General features: G+C 53.1%; 1 protein-coding gene across 5 annotated transcripts in view; it reads right to left on the reverse strand.

The window, feature by feature from the left end:
• The window catches only part of TBC1D22A (TBC1 domain family member 22A), a 322639-nt gene that overhangs the window by 107637 nt on the left and 188810 nt on the right, over positions 1 to 26192 (reverse strand). For all 5 annotated transcript variants that reach the window (XM_064590478.1, XM_064590475.1, XM_064590476.1 and 2 more), the window contains one exon: positions 20986 to 21061. In XM_064590478.1, the coding sequence (XP_064446548.1) occupies positions 20986 to 21061 (76 nt within the window). The remainder of the gene's footprint in view (positions 1 to 20985; positions 21062 to 26192) is intronic.

The following is a 26192-nucleotide window of genomic DNA, read 5'->3' on the forward strand; positions in this document are numbered from 1 at the left end:
CTTCTGGCACTGAAAACCTACCCCAGATCATGGAGAAATGCCCACTTCCCGGAACTGCCTTGAGGAGGACCTAAATGAAGTTTGCTCTTGCTTCCTCATCTGTAACCTAGAAGTGTGAACAGTCGCTTGCCTGTGCACGGAGACCCCTGCCCCCAGGAAACCAGCCGTGGGCAGAGAGGGGAGACCACAGCCTGCCCCCACCCTGCCTCTCAGAAGACTTGGGTTCACTGAGAAAGCCAACCGCGGACCCCGTCCCTCCAGGCTCTCAGGGAGCGCCCCCCACGTGCCTCCCACCAGCCGGTGGAGAGAGAGGCCTCAGTGCCCACGTGGGGCTCGGGCCCACCGGCTCACACACGACCTTCCCTCTCAGCCCACGGCGCCCCAGGACTCCCCCCACACGGCCTGCAGACACGCCCACAGGGCTCTCAGACAAAATGCGACGTGCCACCCTGGAGCTACTCCACTGTCCCCTCCTTGTCGGGGGAATGGTCCCTCAAGGACCTCCTGCACCAAGCTGGGAAATTCTGAGCATCAAAATGATTAGTTTTAGGAAAGACCTGTAACCTGGTGAAAAACACAGGACTCCCCAAGCTCAAACACACAAACACACACTTCCAGCAGGAGAGCAACTAACAAATGCAGGAGCGTGGCCGCATTAGCAAACCCCAGGAGCAACTGCCCCGGACAACGTGCTGACCTAGGGATGCCCAAAGCAGTGTGAAAGGCCGGAGGGCGGGCGGCACAGCTGATCCAGCCGAGTCTCCTCACAAGACACTTCTCAACACAAACAGAAGCCTGGCAGACACCCCCACAGCCCACGACCAAAGCCAACGTCACCAGTAACAGACGGCCTGCCCCGCGTGTCCTCAACAGATCCTTGAGGAGGCCAGGGCCACACGTCTGTGGATTCCTGCCAACATCTGGATCTCACACCAGGAAGGAACAGATAAGCCCAAATTAACAGACATTCTGGCAAGAAAACAAAACAACAAAACCCGAATGTGCACGCTTCAAAAACAGCAAAGTCACGAAACACAAAGAAAGGCCAAGTCTGTCCCAGGCGAGAAAAGACAAGTGAAGGCAGCGTGGGATCGGGGACGCGCAGTGACACGTGGACTGACACCTGGACGGGGTCTGCAGGCGAGATGCCAGTTCTTCCATCAAGGTCAATCTCCTGGCTTTGGAGGGAGCACTGTGGTTACGGAGAGAAGACTCTTATTTAGGGGAAACACACTGAGGTATCCAGGAGTGAACCCAGGATCCCCTGCCATCCCCGTCGCCCCCCAGGCAGGGACCCCCAGGCCCCACCCCACACATTTGCTCTCTTGGTGCCCCTGGAGGACCCGCAGCATCCGGTGCCCTTCTGAGCTGAGAAGCAGCAGCCCGTTGGGGTCTGCAGGCTGGGGTCTGCACGCACTGGGTCCACACGCTAAGTCCGCTCACTGCTGGGGTCTGCATGTGGGGGTCTGCACGTTGGGGTCCGCATGCCCGCAGGGCACAGGAGGTGACTTCCCGCCCGCCCACGCGCCCTTTTCTGGGCACAAGCCTTCCCAAGTGCTCCTCATCCATTTCTTGGAGCAGAGAACAACAGAAAAAGAAAACCTCCTCTTTCTTGAAATCATTTCCCAAGGTTCTTGCTGGTCTATTTTTTCTAGAGGACGCTGTCAGCTCAGATCCTGCCACTGCTGTGTCCTGCCTCTGAGAGGGAGCCTGGCCTCAGGAAGACTGCCGCTCACGCAGGGGCAGGGGTATGGAAGCAGGGGATGCAGGAGGGACTCCAGGGATGCGGAGCAGGAGCAAAGGAGAGGCCCACACAGGGCCGCCTCGGAGCCAGGGCCTAAAGGCCTCCACCCCAGGCTCCCTGACGAGGAGACAGCGAGCAGGAAACAGGCAGCTGTAACGGGGGGCAGAGCCAGCCCCCGTCACAGGGCCGTAGGGAGCAGCGGAACGGAGCCTGAGCAATGGGCAAAGGACGAGCTCAGGGGCTACCTGCATCACAGATTCAAGGGCAGTGCTGCGCCGTGCTCCTGAAGACATCTAGGGGACCGGGCAGCAGAGTTCTAGAACCTTCCATGGACACTCGCAGTCTGGGCACAGAGGTGCTCTCTGCACATACAGCCTCTCCTGGCGTGGCCCTCAGGATGAGTGAACGATGAGGCTTGTTCTCCCAGGGGACACATGGGTAAACTGGGGCAAGGACATCCAAAGACTCAACGGCAGATATCGTGAAGGCAGCTTCCTCAAGCATCCACCCAAGGGCGCCACAGGGGACCACAGTGGGATCAGGGGACCTGGATGCCAGTACCCACACCAGAGTCCAGGCTGCCCAGACCAGGCTGGCTAACATGCCAGCAAGGGCTTGGGGGCTTCCCCGCAGGTCCACCAAGGCTCCCAGGACGGGGCACCAGTGCACGCAATTTTAAGGAGCTAGAGAAGCCTAGCGCTACTTGGAGGGGGTGGGCTCATGGGAAGCAGGCAGGGGCAGAACCAGGGAGAATCTTACAATGGCCTTCATTCAACCCTCAGCTGCTCAGTCAACCTAGGGGGCTCTCCAAGTGTGGAGGGCCCGGCAGAGGCTTGGGAGGCCAGGCAGGGGGTCTGCGGAGACTGAGCGGCAGATACACAGAGGCTGCTCTCCACAAGAAGATGGGAGGTCCTCCGCTAACCGCGCTCAGCAGATGGCCTGGCCGCCCACCTACACAGGCGAGGGTTAAGGTCCCCAGCATGCTCCAGGGCCAGGCCGCTCTGAAGAACAAGCTCCCCCCCACTCCCCCGCCCTGCTTGGCTGCCACCTCCACGTCCCAGCAGGTCTCTCCAACCCTGGCTCCCTGGCTGCCATCCTCGGGAAGCAGATGGACAGGGCCACGGTAAGCTTTGCTTAACCAGAATGATCGTACCAGGGTGGTTGCGAGACAAGATACAATTCCTGCTGGAGCTGTTTCTGCATATAGGGGCGAAACAGAAAGCCCTAGAGGAAGATCAAGTGGGAAATTACAGATTCAAGCTGAATTGCAGGTTTCTTTGCCATTAGGAGGGAGGCAACCAAGTGTAAAAAGAGGGTGGGCCGTGGATTCTCACCCCTCTATAATTCACTCAACAGAAGCTCCAAGCATCACCTGTTCTGGGGATGCTCTGTGTGGACCAGATGAAGGGCCGGCGGTGCAGGGACGGATGCTCAGAAGCCCCGCCCCCCGGTGCCATGGTGTGGGGTGCCTCCCGGCTCCGTCAGCACCCCTCAGCCCTACGCCCAGTCATGCCGTGCACACGATGGACTGCGTGACAGAAGCTGCTGTCTGGGCCCTGCTCAGCCCTGTGACACCCTGCTGCACCCCCGTGCTCCTACAGATGTGGCACCGTCGGACTCCAAGCGGAGAGCCTGTGGGCCCGTATCCTACTGCCCTGTGCCAGTACATGACCACAGGGCCGGGGCTGCAGCCCCCGGGGGGCCGCTGCACACACCCTCGGCAGGGCCCTTAGCCGGGGGGAGGGGTGGTCCTCACGGGGCAGGGACCCGAGGTTGGGGCAGTCACACACACACAAATGCACACAAACGCACAGGGGTCTGAAACCAGGGGTCACACGGAGGGACCCGGCAGAGGGCGGGAGGTCTAACCTGCGAGAAGAGCTGCGGGCACACGCTGGGCCTGCACTGTCCCCTGCGCGGTGACAGGGGTGCGTGGCTGAGAGGGAGCATGGAGAAGCATGGGGAAGCATGGTGTCCCACAGGGGGCCCACCCAGGACCCACAGCCCGAAGCACGGAGGGCACAGCAGGCCACGGAGAGTAAAGCGAGGAAGTGCCCCCGGTCTTTCCTGAGAGCCAATGGCTTACGGGCGGGGAAGGTGACCTCCACTATAGAAACTCCTCTTCCAGCCAGCCCAGCACGGAAATGCAGCTGCAAGGCTGCCTTCTGTCCTGGTTTTCAGAGGCACACTGGTGCTTTATGGTGAGGGAGATCAAACCACTTGCGTTCTCCAGCAACTTGTAACCACGAACAAAAATGACTTCGGGGAATCATTTCAAAACCAGAACTTGATGGCCTACATTCAAAACCAAGACAACTTCTTCTTCTTAAGGTCAAGGAGAATCACTGTCTTTGGAAGCTCTACTTACAATTTAATTAACTAGTCTTGGTTTGGCAATAAACCTGAACATCAATCTCAGGACAGAGGGTCACAGAGAGATCATCATTAAGGAGAAACGCATCTAAATCACAAGCTCAGAAGGCCTCACGTGCTTGCGTGTCGTTACACACTGGATGGCCATCACCACTTCCCGGGGTAAACATGCTCCCCACTTGAGCGGCTGAAAGCACACTGCTCCTCACGGTGAGGGCGCTCCAGTCACAGCATCTCCGACTGGTTCTGCGGAAGGAAAGGCCTGGGACGCAGACAGACGGCATCTCTGATGCTGGCACATTGGCCCGGCCTCAGCTGCCCTGCGAGCTGAAAGCACAGTTATAGGAGACCCTCTCCCCAGCCCTCCGGAAACAGCCCAGCCAACACGGGAGGGACGATGGCCTCCAGAGGCCATGAAGCGGGCTGGGTGGTGGCGGCCAGATGATCTCGGAGGGCCTCCCCCCGATTCCATGCTATGTCTGGGCCTGCAAGAAAGAACTCCCAGGGCAACTGTTAACGTCCTGTCTTCTGATATAGGACAGAATGTCCTCAGCGGTCACAACCCATCCACACTCATCAATAAGGTCTTAAAACATCAGCTAACCCCCCTGTCCTGCAGGGGATTTAAGTGTGGCCCCACCCGCAGGCCACTCGCTCCAAGACCCTCTTGGGGCCCTGCAGTCCAAGCGTGGGAGGAGAGCTGTCCCTCGGTTTTAGGAAAATAAGTCCCTCTCGACCTATTCAGGGGGAACACCTGAAAACAAGCTTAAATTGGGAAGAAAACACAAAGGGCCGGAGAGGCAGCAAGGGCTAGAGAAAGAGCAGGAAGCCGGAGGGGGTCACAGAGGGGCCCCAAGTGACAAGGCTACATGTAGCCCCACTCTCCCGACACACCACTCTGGCCTGGGCGATGGCAGGAGGGGCTACAGGCCTGACCAACAGCGGGCTCCGAGACGACAGAGGGAGGGCCCTGGGACCTGGCTCCTGCGGCAATGACTGGCTGGTGAGGGCGGGGACAGAGCAGAGAAGTCCAGCACCAGGCCAGTGTCAGGCCACAACAGCTGCGGGGCTGGGGAGCTCCGGGCCCCCCTGAGTCACTGGGGCACTCAGCTCCCATGTCTCACGGTGGAGCTCAGTATTTCAAAGCTCTGGCAGGTGCTACCTCCCAGATTATCTTGACAATCTTTGGGGATGGTGCGAACTATATTTGAAGACTGATACCCCAGATCGAGGCTCCTCCAAAGAGCACTGTCCCTGCAACCAGCACAATGGCAGCTCGTGGGAGAAGCCAATAAACCCAAGGGGCCAGCAGGTGAGGAAAGGGCCCTGCTCAGTCAGCTGGGGGGACATTCACACGGAGGCAAGACAATTCTCAAGACAATCAAAACAGTCAACACTTACCTGGCCATTTGTCCTCACACCCAGTGTTTACACAGCAGTTAGAAGGGGTCACGCATGCTCAGATTACAGAGCTTGTCCACACGCCAGATCGCCCCTTCCATGGATGAAAGGGCAGACGGATGGAGACTTGAGAGTCTCAGGCAGAACAAAGGCCACGGGGGAGACCCCCAGGGTACACGAACACACGGAGACAAGGATACCCCACACAGAGACTGCGTTAACCCACCGCCCCCCAAACATCCACTCTGTAAACGGAGAACCTCATCTTCAGACTGTGTGGAAGCAAGTCAAAGCCTCTCACACTGCGGGAGCCCTCATGTGCAGGATGCTACAGTAACCCTTGATCCATGAATCCAGCAACATGCCAACGTGGAATGGTCACAGTGTGCACGCTGGGTGTCCTGCTGGCTGCTGGGAATTCTGCAGGAAGCCACAGACACAGCTCAAAGCCAGGAGAAGGGACCCACTTGCTATTTCAAGATGGCATGTTAGGCTTCCGGACCTCCTCCGTCCTCACAGGGTGGCATGGAGCTGGGGCACCGGAAGGCACCAGATGCTGGCCAGGAGTCCCGTGAGGAACCATGTGAGGGTTGGGGACAGGGGTCTAGTGGGGGGCATCACCAGAGCACGCTGCACCTGCTGCTCCCCGAGGAAATCCCGGGGCACAGGCAGGGACAGGCAGGGTTCTGAGCCCACAGGACACCGCTGGGCCCCCAACGGGGGAGAGAGCTGGGACGGCGCTCCGTGTTCAACACCGAGCCAGGATGGGCAGAGCTGGAGGCGATGTGGGACTCACCCAGCCTGTGGGCAAAGGGAGCCAGAGAAGGACCTGGATACTCCAATGGGGAGGCTGACTCCACCACTCCATCGGCTGCTGCAGAAAGTCAACACGGTAACAGAGGTGAAGACCTGAGGATGGCGCCGGGTATGTGGCAGACACCTGCCGGACGCGGCTGCTCTCTGCAACAGCAGCGGCCAAGCTCGGGTGTGTAACAGGCGGAACCAGAACCCGGGCACACGTTCCTAGCAGATGACCTTGGGCTTCCACACCACTTCCTCCAGTCCTCTGATCTTCTGGTACCTGGAGCGCAGCCTTCTTCCCCACAATGCAACAAAATACCCACACCGGTTTTCAAGTGAAAGCACATTAAATCAGCTCGGCTGAAGGAGCCCCTGACGCCCCTGGTGCTGGGGTGGCTTTGCCGCCTCCGTGAGTGGGGGGCCCGGACATACATGGTACCGAGCTGCAGCAAGAAAGGACCACGTTCACAAAGCCCTAGCTGAGACCAGGGAGCCCAGCACAGGAGCGCGGCCCCACACGGCACACTCCGCCTCGCCGTGCGGCCCCACGATGCCACGCGGCCCACGTCCCTGCCAGTCTACGTGTGCTCTGCCAGTCACCAGGTTCATATGTCTCCAGTGAACTATCACTATCATTCCAAATGCTCACATCAGCCATCCTGGGGCCTAATGAGGACGCGAGCGGAGCAGAGGGAGCTGGTTATTTTTCACCGTCGCACGCTGAATGCTCCACAGCTGGAGCGGTACCACTGATTTATTCTCTGCTCTCCGACTGCTTACCTTGTAGCAGTAATAAAAATATTTTCACTTGGATGGTGATAAAGCTGAATCTAGTTTACTAGATGTAACTGAATTCTATCTTGAACAAATAAGTCAATTTTAAACTTACAGTGCAGTCAAGACAGCTTTCAGAGAAATTTCATTAAAATCACATTTACCCTAAATTAAAACACAGAGGAGAGGGGAAACGTACAAGTAGACAAAGCCACGCACACAGAGGGAGAGCTGTTCCCCGGGAATGTATTCTGGCTTCTGGTTCCCTCGAGGTGGAAGTGTACAGTTTTAAAAATACTAATGGTCACCCTCAGTGTCCTGGGTGCGGGCAGAGCTAACGGGCTCCCCGGGGACGGGGCAGAGGGGTTGCACAGGGAGCCAGGGCACACAGAGCCCTTGGCCACCCAATAAGGCGACTGTGGCCAGAGTCCCCAGACCACACTCCCCAGCGCTCGAAGAAGTGTCGGCCCACACCCGCCCCTAACCACCTGCAAGGCGGGAGGAAAGATGGCAGTGATGACGGTGGGCTTGGACACTGAACAAGGCTTCCAGCATACAGGCCCGCGCTGCCTGCCACCGCCTTCACGTCCGGGAGCGCAAGGGCTCATGGAAGATGAGCTGCAGCGAGAGCGCGAGCCGGCCGGCCTCCGAGGGCTCACGCTGTGCTGACCAGTGGTCACGAGAGGGCAGCGGTCAAGCATCCTTCCTCGGAACCCCAGCAGGGCGCCCCCGTCTTCTCTCCTCTAACCCGCAGACCTGGCTTTAACCAGCCTCCCGTTCTGCTCGTGGGCTGGCATTTCCCCCTCACTAGGAGACCAAAACCCCCCGGTCGGAGGTCAGCCTGTACCCGCTTACACACCACAGCTTGCTCACTCCTCTTCAAGCACCCAAATCTGCACCCCAGAGGAAGGGCTTCCACGTGCCCACAGCAGATATGGAGCCTGCCCCCTCCCCTCCCACCACGCTGCACCGCAGGCCTCTCCAAGAGCCAGGGTTTGCCTCTGCTCCCACCTGCATGCCGGACTACCCAGGCTGGGGACAGCCTGCCCTCTAGACACGGGCCTGCAGACGTGCCCCTCCACCCCGGCCCATCCCTGCCCCTCCTGCTGCAGCTCCCGACCAGCTGAGGTGAGGAGATCCTCCATGGGGCAGGGGACAGGGCAACTGGGCACAGAGTCTGCTTTAAACACCAGCCCCCACACCGACCAGCCACGAGATGAGGATCTAAGAAAGAGGTGAGAAGACCCATCTGTCTCAGACCCCAGGCAGGGTCCCCGGGCCAACTTTATGAGGGAGCCACCTGGGGAATGACCAAGCCCCCTTTCGACACAGCCAGGCCCCACTGGCCACCTGCTGCTGATCCCTGTGGCCGCCATCTGAATGGGGAGCAGTGAGGAGCCTCTGCCTCTCCCTCGTGCTCACACAACGTGCCTGTCCTTCAGTGACACTCGGTCACTGCCGCTGGGAACAGTCACCTATCACTTGTACGCAACCCCCATGCCACCACACCACAAACACCTTGCAGAGAGTTTTGGACACATGTCCCAGGCCCCAAGGAGGGCCTTGTGTGCAGTGGGCTGCTGTTGGCACTCCAGTGACACACTTCAGAAGTACTCAGTGACCGACCACAACCTAAAAGCCATCACGGAAGAAACTGCTGTAGGACCCAGAAGCTTTGGGCCTGCCCTGGGCCTAGGTTGGTGTGACAACCTCCTGGGACTGTCAACAGCACCTTCTTGGCTCTAACCCAAGGAGGGGCCTCCTGCAGACTCCCCTCCACGGCAGGCACACGGGGTCATGGAGCGCAGGATTCACAAAGTGCTTCCCAGGCTGCATTTCACCGTCTCCCGCTCCCGGTATGCAGGTTACCTCCCCAAGTCTCAGCTCCCTGAGGCCGAGTCCTGTCGGACACTCACTCCACACTGGCTACCCTCCCCTGGACGCAGTAAACTCTTCCCGTCTCCTGCAAGCACCGCCTGCACTTGGGGTGCTCAGAGCAAGCACCAGAATACCTGGCTGCCGGGGAAGGAAGCCGCAGGAGGTGAAAGACGTTTCAGGCCCAGAAAACAACAAGAACAAGGACCAGAGCAGAAGCTGGGATCACAAGTCCTGCTGGATGGAAAGCGACCAGCCAGGGCGGGCCGGCCTAGGGCTGCTGGAGGGGGAGGAGGGCTGGGTCAACCTGAGAAGGGCCCGGAGGCCCCACGGCTGTTCCCAGCTGAACCTTGCAGCAGCACGGACAGTGCACCAGAGAGAAAGAAAATGGGAATCTGATTAAGCCCCTGAAGGCAGAAAGGAAGACCGAGACTGCCTGGCTCGCCGGCCATCACGGCTGAGCTCCGGCACCTGACCGACACAGGGCAGATCTCCAAAGGTCCCGCCCACAGTCACCGCAAAGAAAAACCCACCCAACCACGCGCAGGGCAGCCAGGCTCTGCATGACCGTGAATGCATTCACCAGGGCGGTCAAGGGCTCCCAGATCAGCCTTTCAGAGAATCGTAATTAGTAAGTCAGAGTCTGGTCAAAGCTAATGAAGAAGAGTGAGCTCCCGTGAAAACTCGCTCGGTGACCAGCCTCACCACCCCGAATGCACTGAAGGCAAATGAGCTCGGCTGGCGTATGGCTCAACCGAAGCCCGTGGCCACGAACAAGACCCCAGCTCCCCAGCCTGAGGACACAGGCGGCCCCTCCTCTGGCACGTCGGGTAACAGGAATGTGTGACGAGCATCAACAGGCACCACAGGAAAATGGAAAAGTAACTGGCTTCAGACACAGTAACCACGTCAATAGAAGGAACCACATGTGAAGTGTGGGGTGGAGGGTGTAAGAGAGTGTGTGTGCGCACGTGCACACGCACATACTCTTAAATTCCAAGTAGCCCACTACACGGAGGCAGATTTTCACCACCACCTGCAACCCCAGAAGCAGAGGCAGCCTGCAGCTTAGGCCCGGGTCCGAGTCTGACCTGGACCCCCCCTGGGCTCAGCTGCACAGAACTGCCAGAGGCCCGGTGAAATCTGAATTTCAGTATGTGTCATACTTATGCTAAAAAATTAACGATTTATGTGAAATTCAAATCTAACTGGGTGCTCCTTACTCTCACTTGCTAAATCTGGCACTGCTAAGACCAGGCAGGAAGAAGGATTTATCCCCATTCCTCACGGAAGGAGGGAAGGCGAGGCCTGGATCAGGACTCCGACAGCAGACACTTCTGGTGCTTGGCTCTGGCCTCCCCAAGCAGCCTGGAGTCGGGCTCGACGCTGAAGATGGAAATCCATCCATAGAAGCTCTTGGCTCAGCCTGGCTGATTAATGACCAGGTTTCTCTCCTCCTCCTGGCCTGCCGGGGCCTGCCGGGGCCTCCCGGGTTTATGGTCTCTGGGAATTTCAGAGCAGAGCCAAGCAGACCCCAGGCCCAGGTGACATCAAGCAGTTCTGGGCCCTCAGGGGGGCGGATGACAGGCCTGTCTCTGTCCTGAAGCCGCCCCATCACCAGGAACAATCCCCTGGCTCCCCTTTTTGTGCCCATTTTACCCACCATGGGACGCTAATCTCTGAAGCAATGTTTTACGATCGGACTTGAAGTCTTCTGAAAAAACCAAGCACAGACGTAACCACATTTATCTACCTGCTAAGGCTGTGTATCTTCAAATACTCTTTTTTAACACTGAAAGAAGATCTCCATTATGTTTTTAAACAGAAGATGTGGCAAGTATTTCATTTATATCCTCTTACATCACAAAAGCTGCCCAGGTTCCGTCACAGGGGCTCTCGCTGGAAGGGCCCCAGGGCTGAACATGGGGACCGTGGGGCGTCAGGGGCTCTCGCAGGCTAACATCAGATGTAGCAGACGTAAGAGCAATAAACGTATAAGGGGTATCGTCTGGTTGTGCCGCAACACTGTGAAATTTCTTTCAGATGCGTAAGCGTTCTAGGTGTGATGTGGACACTCCCGTAGGTGCTTTAGACTTGACCTTCTCCCAGACTGAGGAGTGCTCATCTCTGCTTGTTATTACAGCACTAAATGACTAAATCGTTGGTGGGAACTTGAGATTTTACCTACGAAAATCACTCAGTAAGTAGGGAACAGACTGACAACTACCAGAAATAGTGAGAGCACATGCTCTTACCTGTGACCTCATCTCTCTGCTGTGATCAGCATGCCCAGCGCCATCCACCCAAGCACCGGGCTCTACATGGGCCCTGGGGGGGGGGGGGGGGGCAGGGGACCTCTCTGCTCCTGACTTTGGCCACAGCACATGACTTGGTTTGGCCAATGAAGAGCAGCAGAGTTTTAGGAACCGCTTTCTGTTGGAAGCATTAAGAGCCTATGAGGACTCCCCCAAACCCTCTTCCTTCCATCACAGGAGCCAGGCAAGGATACTCCTGAGCGCGACGGCTCCCTCAGCCTGAGTCCCAAAGTGAGAACTGCACGGAACAGAGTCCCCAGCCAAGCCACGAGGGACGCGCCTGCTGCTAAAGCTGCTGAGACTCGCTGGCTGTCCACTCCCGGCCCTCGCAGAGCCTCCTGTGACCGTTCCAGTGATATCTGGCCTCCGCCCCACGTGGATTTCCACACTCCGCCATTCAGGATTTGGTCGATGTGCATGTTCGATGCACTCCGGTGCCAGGCTCTGTGCTCCTACACCATGCCCGAGAGCTCAGCTCTAACTAGTCCCAAAGAAGCAGAGGACACGACAGTGTGTGCCAGAGTCTGGCAAGAATGGACGGTGGCCAACAGAGGAGAAGCGGAAGAAGGGGAGACCACCAATCCTGGGGGTGGGGGCAGAGGGGCACTGCTAGGGTAGAGGGACTTGAGGAAAAGCAGCACAGCATCCAACTTGCAAAACCATCCCGATCATCATCCCCTACTGTTTGGTGCAGGCAGACCTGCTCGCCCAGCACACCTGTGCACACGGGTCCTCCAGGTTCTACAGAGAACATTCCAGCCTCCACTGGAGCTGCCGAGGGCCAGCACGCCAGCAGCCCCCACAGGCCCACTGCGGCCCCCTGCGCGTGCGAGCACAGAGGCCCATGGCAGACGGCAGAGGGTTTCTGGGCCACAGCCAGGACAATTAGGGGCCTCTGTCCCATGTACCCACAGTCACCCGGTGGTTGCAGAGAACCCACTGATGCTGCTATGGATTTCTGTGAACCACGGCTCCGTGCACAGCCCCTCCCAGAAAGAGTCTGGCCACCGCGAGAGGGACAGAGAACTCAAAAGGCCACTCCAGCGCACTAGAGGACAGTGAGCCACACCAAACACCGGGGGCGATCTATTTCTCCCCGAGATTGAAGAAGAAACAACATCTGGTAGCAGATTAAGAAATCAAATACATGTATGAGCAAAAATTAAAAAGCCCAAAGTTGTTTTGTGAATAAATGACAGGCTCCCTATGCCTGAGATCCACCCCGCTCCATGCACAGCCACCATCCCGTCTAATCGGCTCTCTCGCCTGCCCCCGGTCCGCTGGTGCCCAGACTTAATCCTTCAGTCTCTCCTCCCACTTGCACCTGGATGGCCCCAAGGAAACACCCCAGGTCCCTCGGCAGGGAGGGGGCCGCTGGAAGCTGACTGGCCATGGCAGGAACTCATTTGCTCGGGAAGCTGCTTACTGCACTCCAGGGCCAAAAAAAAGGACTGGCAGAAGTCCCTATCCCTAAGGGAACACACACTGCCGACAAAAATTGTGACCAAGAATTCAGCTCGAATAGTACAAGTAACTGTTAGAAATGGGTTTCTGCTAAGGCCTTCGTGGCCACTCACCCAGGAAATCCCAAATCCTTTCTGGTTTCCCAGGAGCCTGTGCTCTGATCTACCAGACCACAGACCTGCTGTCAGGGACTTTTTCTTCCTGGGTGGTTCTATCTGGTTCTACTCCTCCTTAAATACCCGTATACCACTTCCCTTTTCCATAGACTTTTTGCACCTGGCCCTCCCCACAGGCTGGGGATGGATGTTGATTTGCCTACTTACAGGGGATTTGGGTTCGTAGTAATTACTGTCCCTACTTACGCTGCAAGAGTAGGCTGTATGCGCTTTTATTTGCTTCCTTTCTTTTTTTTTTTTTTTTAAGATTTTTATTTATTTATTTTGAGAGAGAGAGAATGAGAGAGAACGCCTGAGAGGGGGGAGGGTCAGAGGGAGAAGCAGACTCCCCGCCGAGCAGGGAGCCCGATGCGGGACTCGATCCCGGGACTCCAGGATCACAACCCGAGCCGAAGGCAGTCGCCCAACCAACTGAGCCACCCAGGCGCCCTATTTGCTTCCTTTCTTGATGTGCACGGTTTCTTAGAGGGAATGCAAACAATGCATATTTAGGTGGCCTCGTGCAATTCCGAGTTCATTCCAGGGGAATGTACATTCTTGCTGGATGTAGGCCCTACAGCGATGTACATTCCTGCAGCACGTTGAGGACACCTTCTCATATTTTTGTTGAGAAGTCAGTTCTCAAATAGCTGTTCTTAGAAAATAATCTTTTCCTCCAGCTGCTTTAAGACTTCGTCTGTAGTGTAATTAAAGTGTAATTAATCTTCACAAGGATGTGCTCGCACACAGTTTTCCCTGTTAGTAATTCTCCTCTGGACCCACTGGTCTCTTAAATATGTGAGGTGGTACATTTCGGGACTTTTGGTGAACATCTCGGTGAACATCTCCATTATTGTTTCTCCAAATTCTCACTCATCCTCTCTCTTCTCCTCCTGTGATTCCAAACACACACACATCAGGCTTCCGGACCACACCCCCTAGATCTCCTACCTTCTGTGTTTTCCACATCCTTACTCTCCAGGTTCTGTTATGGCTCTTTCCTTCCAACCATCTTCCAGGTCACTCATGTTCTCTTTAGCTGTGTCTAGCCACCATGTTCTTAATTTGGTTATCATAGTTTTCAATTCCAGAAATCCTATTTGGTCATTTTTTCAAATCTCTTCTGTAAAATTATACAGATATATAAAATTATACAGATATATAATATTCAAGATTATCTGTTTTCATCCCTTCATACAGAGTTAAGGATAATGGTTTCATGCTATGTGCCTAAGAATTACAAAAGCACAACATTTTGTGGACCAGTTTCTGATACCTGTTGCTTCTGTTTGGTCTACTTAAGGAGTTTCGAATGGGTGATAAGCTTTGACTACGTGCAGATCATTTTATCTGAAAAATGCACGTATTTGTAGAAACGTCAGTTCTGGTGCCTTCCTCCAGAATAGATTTTGCTTGGCTTCTCCCCAGCACTGTGAGGCTCCAGTAGAGAAGTACCGTAACTGAGGTTCACACAACCCTGGTCCTCCCAGGTGACATGAACCAGGAATACAAGACTGTATGAGGGCTGTCCAGTTTTTCCCTGCCGGTCACTCCGCTCAGTCCCAGGAAGGTTATGGGCATTTCTCTCATTGTCTGTCTGGGGCAGTTCGGCCCATTCACTCCAAGAGACTGTCAAAACAACAACTCATGAAGGGATATTTTTTCCAGATGAGCAGATGCCCTTAGAAGAACAGCACTTTAGGGACGCCTGGGTGGCTCAGTCGGTTAAGCGTCTGCCTTCGGCTCAGGTCATGATCCCAGGGTCCTGGGATCGAGTCCCGCTTCGGGCTCCCTGCTCCACGGGGAGCCTGCTTCTCCCTTTGCCTCTGCCTCTCTCTCTCTCTCTCTCTCATGAATAAATAAATAAAATCTTTAAAAAAAAAAAAAAAAAAAAAGAAGAACAGCACTTTAGTGCCGGGCTCATCCACTCTCACCTTTGTCCTCCATTCCAAGCTAAGTGGCTCGAGTCTTCACCCCTCGCTCTAAGGGAAGTCCTACTGCTTCTGCCCCACACACCACAGGGGAAGCCACCTCAGCCCCCCCGAGACACAGCCTCTCGGGCTGCAAGCCTCCACTGTGCCTGGCTCCACTGCACACAGGCCTGTCTCTCCTCAGGCAGGGCCCCGTCCTGGCTACATGACACACTGTCGTGAAGGCTCTAGGGTAGCAGAGAGGGGGCACAACACTACTCAAAATAGAAAACCCCTTTAAAAGTGCTTCTGAAATGTTCTTTAGCCAATCCTCCCCCTACAAAAGACGGTGATGCCGCCTCTCTTCCGGTCTTCCCCTTACCTCCTCGCCATGCTTCCTTCTGTGCCCCGAGACCTCTGTCCTCCCCCACCTCGCCAGTCCGTCCTTCACAACACAACTGCTGGAACTCCAGGCTTCCTTTAACTTTCAGCTCTTCTCTACGCTAGTCCTTTCTGGGCCATGCCCATAAAACCTTCCCTTTCTTTTCTCTTTTAACTTTTATCAATGTATTTAAACTATTAAAAAAAAAGTTCAGGGGGCGCCTGGGTGGCTCAGTCGTTAAGCGTCTGCCTTCGGCTCGGGTCATGGTCCCAGGGTCCTGGGATCGAGCCCCACGTCGGGCTCCCTGCTCGGCGGGAAGCCTGCTTCTCCCTCTCCCACTCCCCCTGCTTGTGTTCCCCCTCTTGCTCTCTCTGTCAAATAAATAAATAAAATCTTTAAAAAAGAAAAAGTTCACCCATTCCCCCCACCCGACGCCCCCACAGCCCCCACCTTTGCAACCACCAATACATTCCTTGCATCTATGAGCTGGCTTTTCAGTGTTTCCTTTTTTCTTTTTAAGACTGCACATGTAAGAGAGATCATACAGGATTTCTCTCTCTCTGTCTGACTTATTTCCCTTAGCATAATGCTCTTGAGGTCCATCCACGTTGTTGCAAACAGGAGGATTTCCTTTCTTATGGCTGAGTAACGTCCCTGGACGTGTGTGTACTACAATCTCTTCATCTGTTCCTCTGTCAATGGACACTTAGGTTGTTTCCATATCTTGGCTATTGTAAATAATACTGCATTAACATGAGGTATTTCTTCGAATTAGCTTTTTCATCCTGTTCAGATAAATACGCTGAAGTGAAAATGCTGAATCATATGGTGATTCTATTTTTAATTTTTTGAGAAACCTCCATTCTGTTAGTGGCTGCACCAGCCTGCATTCCTACCATCCCTACAGCACACAGGGGCTCCCTTCTCCAGAACAGCCATTCTAATAACAGGTAAGATGTCCTAGCTCATTGTCATTTTGATTTGCATTTCCCCAAAGATTAATGACATAGAGCATCTTTCCATGTGTCTGTTGGCCATCTGTATGTCTTTTTGGAAAAATGTCTATTCAGATCTTCTGCCCATTTTTTAATCAGATTTTTTTTTCTCTTGAGTTATAGGAGTTTTTTATATGTTTTGGATATTAGGCCCTTATCAGATATGTGATTTGTGATTATCTTCTCACATTCAGTGGTCTGCCTTTTCATTTTGTTCATGGTTTCCTTTGCTGTGCAGAAGCATTTTAGTATGATGTAGTCCCAATTGTTTATTCTTGGTTTTGTTGCTTTTGCTTTTGGCAACAGGTATAAAAACCATAGCCAGGACCTACTATGTCAATGAGCCTGTGTTTTCTTGTATGGGCTTTAAGGTTTCAGGTCGTACATTCAAGTCTTGAATCCATTTTGAGTTAATTCTCAAATGGTGTAAGATATCAGTCCAGTTTCATTCTTTTGTATAAATTTTCCAAACGCCATTTATTGAAGAGACTGTTCTTTCCTCATTGTATATTCTTGGCTCCTTTGTTGTAAATTATTTGACCATATATGTGTGGGGTTATTTCTAGGCTCTCTATTCTATTTCATTGATCTATGTGTCTGATTTTATGCCAATACCATACTGTTTTAATTACTATAGCTTTTGTAATACAGTTTGAAATCGAGGCTCATGATGCCTCCAGCTTTATTCTTCTTTCTCATGATGGCGTTCTCTATTTGGGGTCTTTTGTGCTTCCGTACATGTTTTAGAATTCTTTGTCCAATTTCTCTGAAAAACACCGTTAGAATTTTGATAGGGATTGCAGTGAATCTGTAGATTGCTGTGGATAATATGATCATTTTAGCAATATTAATTCTTCCAATCTATGAACGCCAAATATCTTTCCATTTATTTGTATCTTCTTTAACTTCTTTCATTCATGTTTTACAGTTCTCGATATACAGGTCTTTGACCTCGTTAGTTAAATTTATTCCTAAGTATTTTATTCTTTTTGTTGCAACTGTAAATAGGCTTGTTTTTTTAACTTCTCTTTCTGATGGTTATTAGTGTAAAGAAACAACAGATTTTTGTGCACTAATTTTGTATCCTGCAACTTTACTAAACTCATTTATCAATTCTAAGAGGTTTTTTGATGGAGTCGGGGATTTTCTATACATAATATCATCTTATCTGCAAATAGTGACAATTTTTGTTCTTCTACAATGTGAATGTCCTTTCTTTTTCTTGCCTAATTACTCTGGCTAGGATTTTCAATACTATATTGAAAAAAAAGTGGTGAGAGTAGACATCCTTGTCTTGTTCCTGATCTTAAAGGAAAAGCTTTCAGCTTTTCACAGTTGAGTATAATGTTAGCTGTGGGCTTATCATAGATGGCCTTTATTGTGCCGAAATATGCTCCTTCTATGCCTATATTCTGTTAAAAGTTTTTATCATGAATGGATGTTGAATTTTATCAAATGCTTTTTCTACATCGATTGAGATGATCCTATAATTTTTTTTTTTAAGATTTTATTTATTTATTTGACAGAGAGAGACACAGCAAGAGAGGGAACACAAGCAGGGGGAATGGGAGAGGGAGAAGCAGGCTCCCCGCAGAGCAGGGAGCCCGATGCGGGACTCGATCCCAGGACCCCGGGATCATGACCTGAGCTGAAGGCAGTCGCTTAACCAACTGAGCCACCCAGGCACCCTAGATGATCCTGTAATTTTTATCCTTCATTTTGTTAATGTGGTAGACCACACTGATTGCTGTCATATTTGCAAACCATATTTGCACCCCTGGAATAAACCCAACGTGGTCATAGTGTGTGTGATCTTTTTAATATATTGTTGAATTCAATTTGCTAGAATTTTGTTCAGGATTTCTGCACCAGTGTTCATCAAGGATACGGGCCTGTAATTTTTTTGTGTGGCATCCTTGTCTGGTTTTAGTATCACAGTAATGCTGGCCTCACATAATGTGTTCAGAAAAGTCCCTCCATCTTCTATTTTTTCAGAAAGGTTTGAGAAGGATTGGTATTAATCCTTCCTTGAATGTTTGGTAGAACTCACCAGTGAGGCTGCCTGGTCCTAGACTTTTGTTTGTTGGGAGACTTTTAATTACTGATTCAGTCTCCCTGCTAGAAATGAGTCTGATGTTCAGATGTTCTAACTCATCATGATTCACTCTTGGCTGGTGGGTAATCAAAATTTATCCATTTCTTCCAGGTTGTCTGATTTGTTGGCACATAATTGTTCATAGTCATCTTTGATGATTCTTTGTACTTCTGTGGTATCCGCTGTACATCTCCTTTTTCATTTCTAATCTTACTTGAGTCCTCTCCCTCTTTTCTGGTGAGTCTCACAAAAGGTTTGTCAACTCCGTTTACTTCTCAAAGAACCAGCTCTTCGTTTCATTGATCTTTTCTAATATCTGCCTATGCCATTTATTTCTGCTCTAATCTGTTACCGCCTTCCTTCTACTAGCTTTGGGCTTCATTCTTTTTTTTCTAGTTCCTTGAGATGTAAAGTTAGGTTGCTTATTTAAGACTTTTCTCGTTTCCTGAGGTAGGCATTTATTATACGAACTTCCCTCTTAGAACTACTTTTGCTGCACCCAGTAAATTTTGGTATGTCACTTTTCCATTTTCATTTGCCTCAAGGTATTTTTTGATTTCTCTCTTGATTTCTTCTTTGACCCTTTGGTTGTTCAGCAGTCTAATCTCCCCATATTTGTGAATTTTCCAGTTTTATTCATGTAATTAACTTCACCTTTCTTAATCAACAAGCCCACGAAGGTGTGTTCCTTCACCAAAGTGCCAAAAAGCTCTAAAATAAATGCTGTCCTTCCCCTAAAATGCAGAAAGGAGGCAGTGGGGGGGTTTTTTGTTTTTTTTTTTTTTAAGCAATTTTTCTTCCTAGCATATCCTGCCCTTAATAAAATCTTTATAGTCCCTGCAAAAGTTCCTGGTCCACAATTTCTCTCTCTAAGAGGTGAGTGATGAAATGGGGGGAGGGTGGACTTCACACAGCTGAGGCCTGCAGGTGCCTCTCCCAAGGGGCTGCCAAGGGGCCCCGGCGCCCACCAGCCAGAAAGCCCAAACCCCATCCACTGTGTGTACTTCCTGCTTGGAAAGCCTGGTATTTAGGTTTCACTAGAAGAACAGCTACAAACTGGCTACAGCGTTCACATATTTTACATATATATTACATAAAAGAAGCTTCTCTGTTGTGAAGAACGGATCCTTTAAGCCAAGAACTGCAGGCCGGAAGGACCCGCCTCAGAAATTGCACTGAAAAATGTGATTTACAAAAAAGTACATTTGAGCTGGGATTCCTTTGGTCGTCATTGCTGCTCTTTTAAACCATCATCCAGCAAAGCTGCAATGTGCTTCTTTCTAAACCACAGCACCAGAGAAAATCAATTCAAGTATTTCCCCACACTGTAGCACAGGTACAAATGAGCACTAACCACTACTTCCCAACCTCCACGGAAACAGAAAATACGCCTTCTAAGGGACACGAGGGGAAGCGAAGAAGTCAGGACGTGAAATTCACATCTACTGCAAATCATATTTCAAAGAACTAACTGAGACTGGGGCCAGCTGTGAACCTGCTAGTGGGGAAAACCCAGCCATCTCCCAGAGATCTCACTGTGAAGTTAAGAATAAACGCAGTTACACAAGCAGGAAACCGTATTTTGAGTAGACAGGTTGGAAGGCAGCTAAATATACTGAATCAAATCAAGTATTATTGGAAGAACCGTGAAAAACTTCACCGTATGGAAATGAGGTAATAACCATTAGGTACATAGTCGAAAATCAGATTCAATCAAGGAACAAAATGGAGTTTATAATTTGTATGACTCCATTTTATAATGTCTTTCGACAGTTCCCCAAACCAAGTGTCTTTCTGGGGAGATTATGACCGTTATAGTTTGTGGCTGCTAACGGCACGGCAAGGGGGAAGCAATGCACAGGGACGTGGAAGCAGAGCTGGAACGCACACCCCTGCGTCTACATTTGAGGCAAAGTACAATTTCTCTGTACATTCAGCAAAATCACCTGCAGAGCTCACACGAGGCTCTTTATGAAAGAGCCTTTCTCTTTGTACCTCATCACTGACCGGCTGGCGCCCCAAATCTACACCTGGTTCTGCTTGGTATCGCTTTGTTAATGCTGTTCATTAATGTAACAAACTATCAGGAGAATATGCTTGGAATGGGCAGGCATTATCTCCCAACTTTCATTTAATTAAACTCTGCGATTGCAGTATGACAGTCAGCACATCATAGGGGAAATTATTTTAAGAATGAAGGTAAAAAGTATTTCAAAGCCTGCACTTAAATATGAAAGCATAATCTAAAACGGCCGAGCACACACTGTAATTTTTCTATAATATTAAAGATGTTATTTCCAGACTTAGTAATTAATTGAATTCCATGGAGAAATTACGCCAGCATCCTTGATAGCAAAATGATGCACAAAGGCAGGGAACAGAGTGCCAAAGGACAGCCATAAACAACCATGCTGTCACCCAGATTATGACAATCATCGGGCTTAATAAGGAGTGAGAGCTGCCCGCTTCTGTGCACACTCATTCCTCCTGCAAAGTGCCTGCACTGAATTCTGATTATGTTGCCTTAATAAAAACGAAGGGGAGAGGCTCCCGCCCCAGAAGAATGCCCAGCCCTGCCCCGTGGAGCCAGGAGCCCCAGGCTCAGTGAGGACAGCACCCTGGAGGGTGAGGGCCAGTCCCAAGCCCCCCACCGCCTCCTCCCGGGCCCTCAGGGAGACAGGTTCTCAGGAAGCAGGCTTACCATCAATCCGGCTCACGAGCTCTTCCAACATCTTCACCTTCATTTGAATCCCAGGCTGGGCAAAGGTATAGTTGTCCTAAGGGAAAAGTAACAACAAATATCATATGCACAGAAAATAAAACACACCTTCCAAAGGGGAAAAAGGAAGTCGGAACAAAGGTGAACAGTTTCACAGCGGAACAAAGTCACCACCTGGTCCATGCCCGCGGCGTCAGGCCCTGTCACAATGGCCGACCCGCAGCAGGATCCCATCTGGGGTCAGATCCGGCCCTTCCCGACATCAGAGGGCGAGCACACCCGCCTCGGGGAGCATCTACCAGAGCATCTCTTTATGTAAATGCAGATATTTACATTTACATGGAACAAACGGGCGTGGGCACGGACAGCTCCTTGAGAAGCGTGTGCCGGAAGCAGCTGCCTGGCCGCCACCCGGGTAGCGGGCACTCGCCGGTGCCGGAAAAACGGCGGCAGAACGGCGCCTGGGCCGGTGCTCTCGGTGCCCACATCCCGCCCGCAGGCCCCGGGCCACAGACACGGCCGCTGCACGAGGAAAGTGAGCGTGTGACCACTCTCGGTGAACCCAGGTGAAGGAGTCAATCAACTGAGACAGGAAACCCAGTGTGGGCATCGAGGGGGACGAGTCCTTGGTCAAACAGACCTGGAGAAGGAGCCCCACCCTCCTACTCGGGAACTGTGCAGCCTCGGTAAGCAACGTCACCTCTCGGCTCCCGTTGGTCGTCTACACCATGACAATCATGCTGCCTTCTAGGTCTGCTCCGAGGTGTACAGGAGACCAGGTCAGGGGACCGTGCTGGAGGGCCCAAGACTACCAGAGGTGCCGAGGAACGAGGGCGGGGCCTCAGCCAGCCCCCGTCGCCTTCACAAGGGCCACTGGGCTTCGAAGGCACACATGCAAGGCAGAGACAGCCCCAAAGAGGTCTACGGCCTAAGCCCAGAGGCTGCCAAAGGGCACAAAGGTGTCAATCCACCGACCAAAGGGAATTATCTGGACTAGCCAAGGGCCCACTGCAGTCCCGGGGTCCTGACAAGTCCACAGGAGCGTGAGAAGGACTCGACCTGCCGCAGCAGTGTTGAAGATGGAGGAAGGGGCCACGAGGCAAAGGACGCGGGCTGGAAAAAGGGCAGGTTGTGAGATCTCCCTGGAGCCTTAGGCCCACACCTTGAGTCAGGCCCACCAGAGCCACATCAGAAGCCTGGCCTCCAGAACCACGAAGTAACACATCATCTGTGTTGTTTTCAGCCACTAAGCCTGTGGTGATTTGTTACAGCACCCCCAGGGAATGAATACAGGAGGCCTGGGGGATGTTCTTCACCGCGGCCCCCAGGATGCACTAAGATGAAAGGACGAGAAGAGAATCTGGAGCAATCAAGACCCCAGTGCCAACCCTGCAGATCCCTGGACTCCGGGGAGCACACAGGCCTTGGCCCCAGCGGCTCACGCGGGCTCGTGCTGGGCCAGTGCTGGGACGGAGTGGCTCGTCCTCAGGGAGCGACACCAGGCAGGCCGCACAAGCCGCGCCCAGGACAGCGAGACCCCTGGCCTCTGGAAGGTATGGGTGACGTGGGCAACTGCAGCCCCACCAGGCAGTCGCTGTGGCCCTGTGGACAGTGGGGAGCACTCCTGCTGTGCCACGTACCACGGGGCACTGGGGGGGGGGGGGGGGGAGGCCATCATTCAGGCGGGGACGGCTCCTAGGCAGCCGCCCCACATCTCAGCCTGCATTCAGGGCCCAGGAGGGAAGTGGAGGGCAAGTCCAGGCTGGACACAAACAACCCCAGACAGTCAACCGTGCAGACACCCCCTGTGAGTGAGGGGCCGTGCCCACAAAACCCAGAGTCCAAACCTGAAGGGCACGGAGCAGCTGGCCGCACAGGGGGCAGCCGGCGGGAGACCCCGGGGTCGTGGCCACAGCACCCAGTGCAGCCAGCTCCAGAATCTGCGAGGGGGCTTTTCAGGTGACATGCTCAGCGTGGAGCAGCTTGGGAGGCTCAGGTGGGGGATCCTTGCCCCCGGCCCCGGCTCCGTCAGCTCTGCGTTCACCGTGCGCACGCGCACTCACCACCGCACAGGCCCACGTGGCAGCTGGAGCTGGGGCAGGAGTGGCCGCCGGCGGGGCGCAGAACTAAAGTCTCCTACGGGCATCGAGGAATTTCCACAGTCGCAGAAAACGGACAATCAGCCCTGCCCTCTCGCTGGCCAATCTCCCCCGAGTGAATCTGGGGTGACAGGCTCTGGGCTCCAAACCATGGCGCCTCTGCCCGCGCCAAACCAAGAAGAGTGGCGTGCACCCACCTCACCTGGAGCGATGCCAAGGCACAAAGGCCGGCGCTCCCAGGGTGGCGTCACGGGGGCCTGGCGTGACCATCTCCTGGGCCTGGTGACAGGCCTGCGGGTCCTGCTAAATCCTGAGCTCTGGAGAAGGGAGTCAGGGACGCGCGTGTAATGGGCGGGACGATTTCAGGGCCGACGGAGCCGCGTGTGTCCATTAAGGACACACTGTAAGCTTTGATGTATCTGAACCTTAAAAGGGTAAGAAATTTGGGTTTTGGACTTGAGCTTGCAAGGGTTAGCCTCTGAGCCTTAATTTCTCCCTGGAAATTGGATAACAGAAGGAGATTTATATTCAAATACGGAGCATACCGCCTCATTGGAAGTTTATACATTATCACTTAACCTCACAGCAGAATTTCCGATGAGCCAGGTTGAACGATATACCTGGATGTAATTCAGGATGGGAAATACAGTGCAGACTGATTCTGCAGCCTTGGGCGAAGGCCTTGCAGATTATTTAATTGATGTTCAGTTCTGACAAATTCCAGAGCCATCAGAAGTACACTGTAATACCACCCCCCCACCCCCCGGTGGTCCCAGGAGAACGAAGGGGTGAGGGTTTCACTGGGAGCTGGTGCATCCTGATGGGCTATCGATCTCCTCCTCTCCCTCTCCAGGGGGATTCAGCTAGCACCACTCCTGGACCTTCTCTATCCCCACAATACTCGCCACAAGAAGGCAACTTATCAATTGCTAAAGCCAGCAGAAGAGATAGGCTGTGGGCTCGGCCCTCCTGCCACCTGCCAGAGCCAGCTAAGACCGCGGGCAGGCTGCTCCCCCTCCAAGGCTCTGCTGCACATGAGGGTGGCCTGGCTCTGGCCCAGCGATGGCTCTGATGGGGTGGGTAAGCCCAAGTGATCCTGGGATTCGGTCAGCCGGTTTATTTGGCTCTCGCACCAAGATAGGATTTCAAGATTCTCATTTAGAAGAAATAAAAGTTATTCTTCGGTCTCCATCTGCCACTATTTTGTTTTATTTCTCAATTTGTTCAAAACCCAGGTAGGGAAGATAGGTTTTCTTGGAAATCCAAACAATGAGAAAAGAAGAACACCTGAGAGCCTTTAAAATTTAAAATTAAAAAAAATAAAACTATGTTTTAAAAGGACCAGAAGAGACTGATGGATGGGCTGTGGCCTTGGCATTCTGGACTTGGGTCCCAGGCAGAGAAGATCGGCCTTCAAACGGGCTCCAACCCAGATGACAAGATGGGTCTCGGAGGGCAGAGCCCAGCGAGCAAGGGCACAGCGGTCGGCTGAGGGAGCCCAGGCTGTGGGTGGCCCTGCTCAGTGGCCAGAAAGCCTTTGAAGGGCACACCAGGACCTTCCAGACCAGACGGCTGAATGAGAAGGTGTGAGGGGAAAAGAACATCCTGTGGCCCCAGCAACAGCCCCTCTGGGAGACACGGGGTACTCAGGCCCTCCGGGGGGGCGGGTACCTGTGGCCCGGCAAGATCCTGCCAGCACAGCACCTCTCACAGGTTCTGCCCACCCAAGCCCAGGTCACCAGATGTACCTCTGGGCCATCACCCCCAGCACCCCATCCAAACACGCACCTGCACGCACACCTGGCACAGAAAACACCTGCTACACGAAGCTGTGAATGGGCACAGAAACCTACACACTTATGGAAATACTAACAGTAATAACATCACCACCTTCACAAAAAGTAAACATTCATATCCTTTCTAATTGAGATTTGATTTTACATCTTTAAGAAAGAATATGCTCTTCGAAACTTACAAGTCGGGCGCCTGGGTGGCTCAGTTGGTTAAGCGACTGCCTTCGGCTCAGGTCATGATCCTGGAGTCCCGGGATCGAGTCCCGCATCGGGCTCCCTGCTCAGCGGGGAGTCTGCCTCTCTCTCTGACCCTCCCCCCTCTCATGCTCTCTATCTCGTTCTCTCTCTCAAGTAAATAAATTTTAAAAAAATCTAAAAAAAAAAAAAAGAAACTTACAAGTCAGAGGAAGAAAGGTCTGAGGAATACAGTGATACACTGACCTTTTGGGGAATGTTTTACCCAAGGTAAAGTCTGTATTCACAGAAAACCGAAGCACGCGCCCACGGCCTGCCTTACATCTGTTGCCATCCCACCTCACACTTCGGCAAAAACAAGTAGCACTCTCTGTGCTCTTCGGGAGAAAAGGAGAATAACATTTTCTGAAGGACCCTGGCAGAGACGAGCTGAAAATTAAATTCACAGGGGCTGAGCTGGAAGGCCCCACAGACCCCACCTGCCACAGCATGCAGCTCCGGGAGCACCTGTGACAAGGGGCTGGAAGGCCCACAGCTCCCCCCCGACCAGAGACCCGCCGCCTGGCCTCTCTCCCTGGAACACGGCTTCTTTCCTATGCTGAAACCACAGGAGCCCCTCTCTGTGCCCTGCAGGACCTGCCTCTGGAACAGCTCAGCAATTTCCTTTCACAAACAATGGCCTGAAAGACCTCTGTGTCCGTCATCTCTTGCAGGTGCCCCCAGGACCCAGACACAGCCCTGGACAAAGTGCCCCACAGGGGCCCCGGCAGTGCAGAGGTCAGAGGGCAAGCACCTGCTGTGGCAGCTGCAGTCCGTGTCACCCGTCTGGACGTCACCCCGGCTACTGCAAATAATGCAGCGTCCAGAACAGGGTCAGACTGTGAGCTGCTTCATCTCCCCAAGAACCACTTCTGCATCCTCCCATGGGCCACACGACATGCTGAGTCCTGGCAGAGACGGCACACAGAAGCGCAGGCCTGGGACTGCTGTCCTCAGACAGGCTCGTGTGCAAGGCCGGCCCTCCCTCGGCTGGTGCCAGAGACCCGAGAGTTCAGGAGCGTTCCCGTCATTCCCGAACAAACAAGGATGCTTCACTGGACCT

This window comes from Mirounga angustirostris, unplaced genomic scaffold (genome assembly GCF_029215605.1).
Source record: "Mirounga angustirostris isolate CCGP_5_RB_7025 unplaced genomic scaffold, mMirAng1.0.hap1 SCAF_5, whole genome shotgun sequence".
In the NCBI taxonomy this organism is placed as follows: domain Eukaryota; kingdom Metazoa; phylum Chordata; class Mammalia; order Carnivora; family Phocidae; genus Mirounga; species Mirounga angustirostris.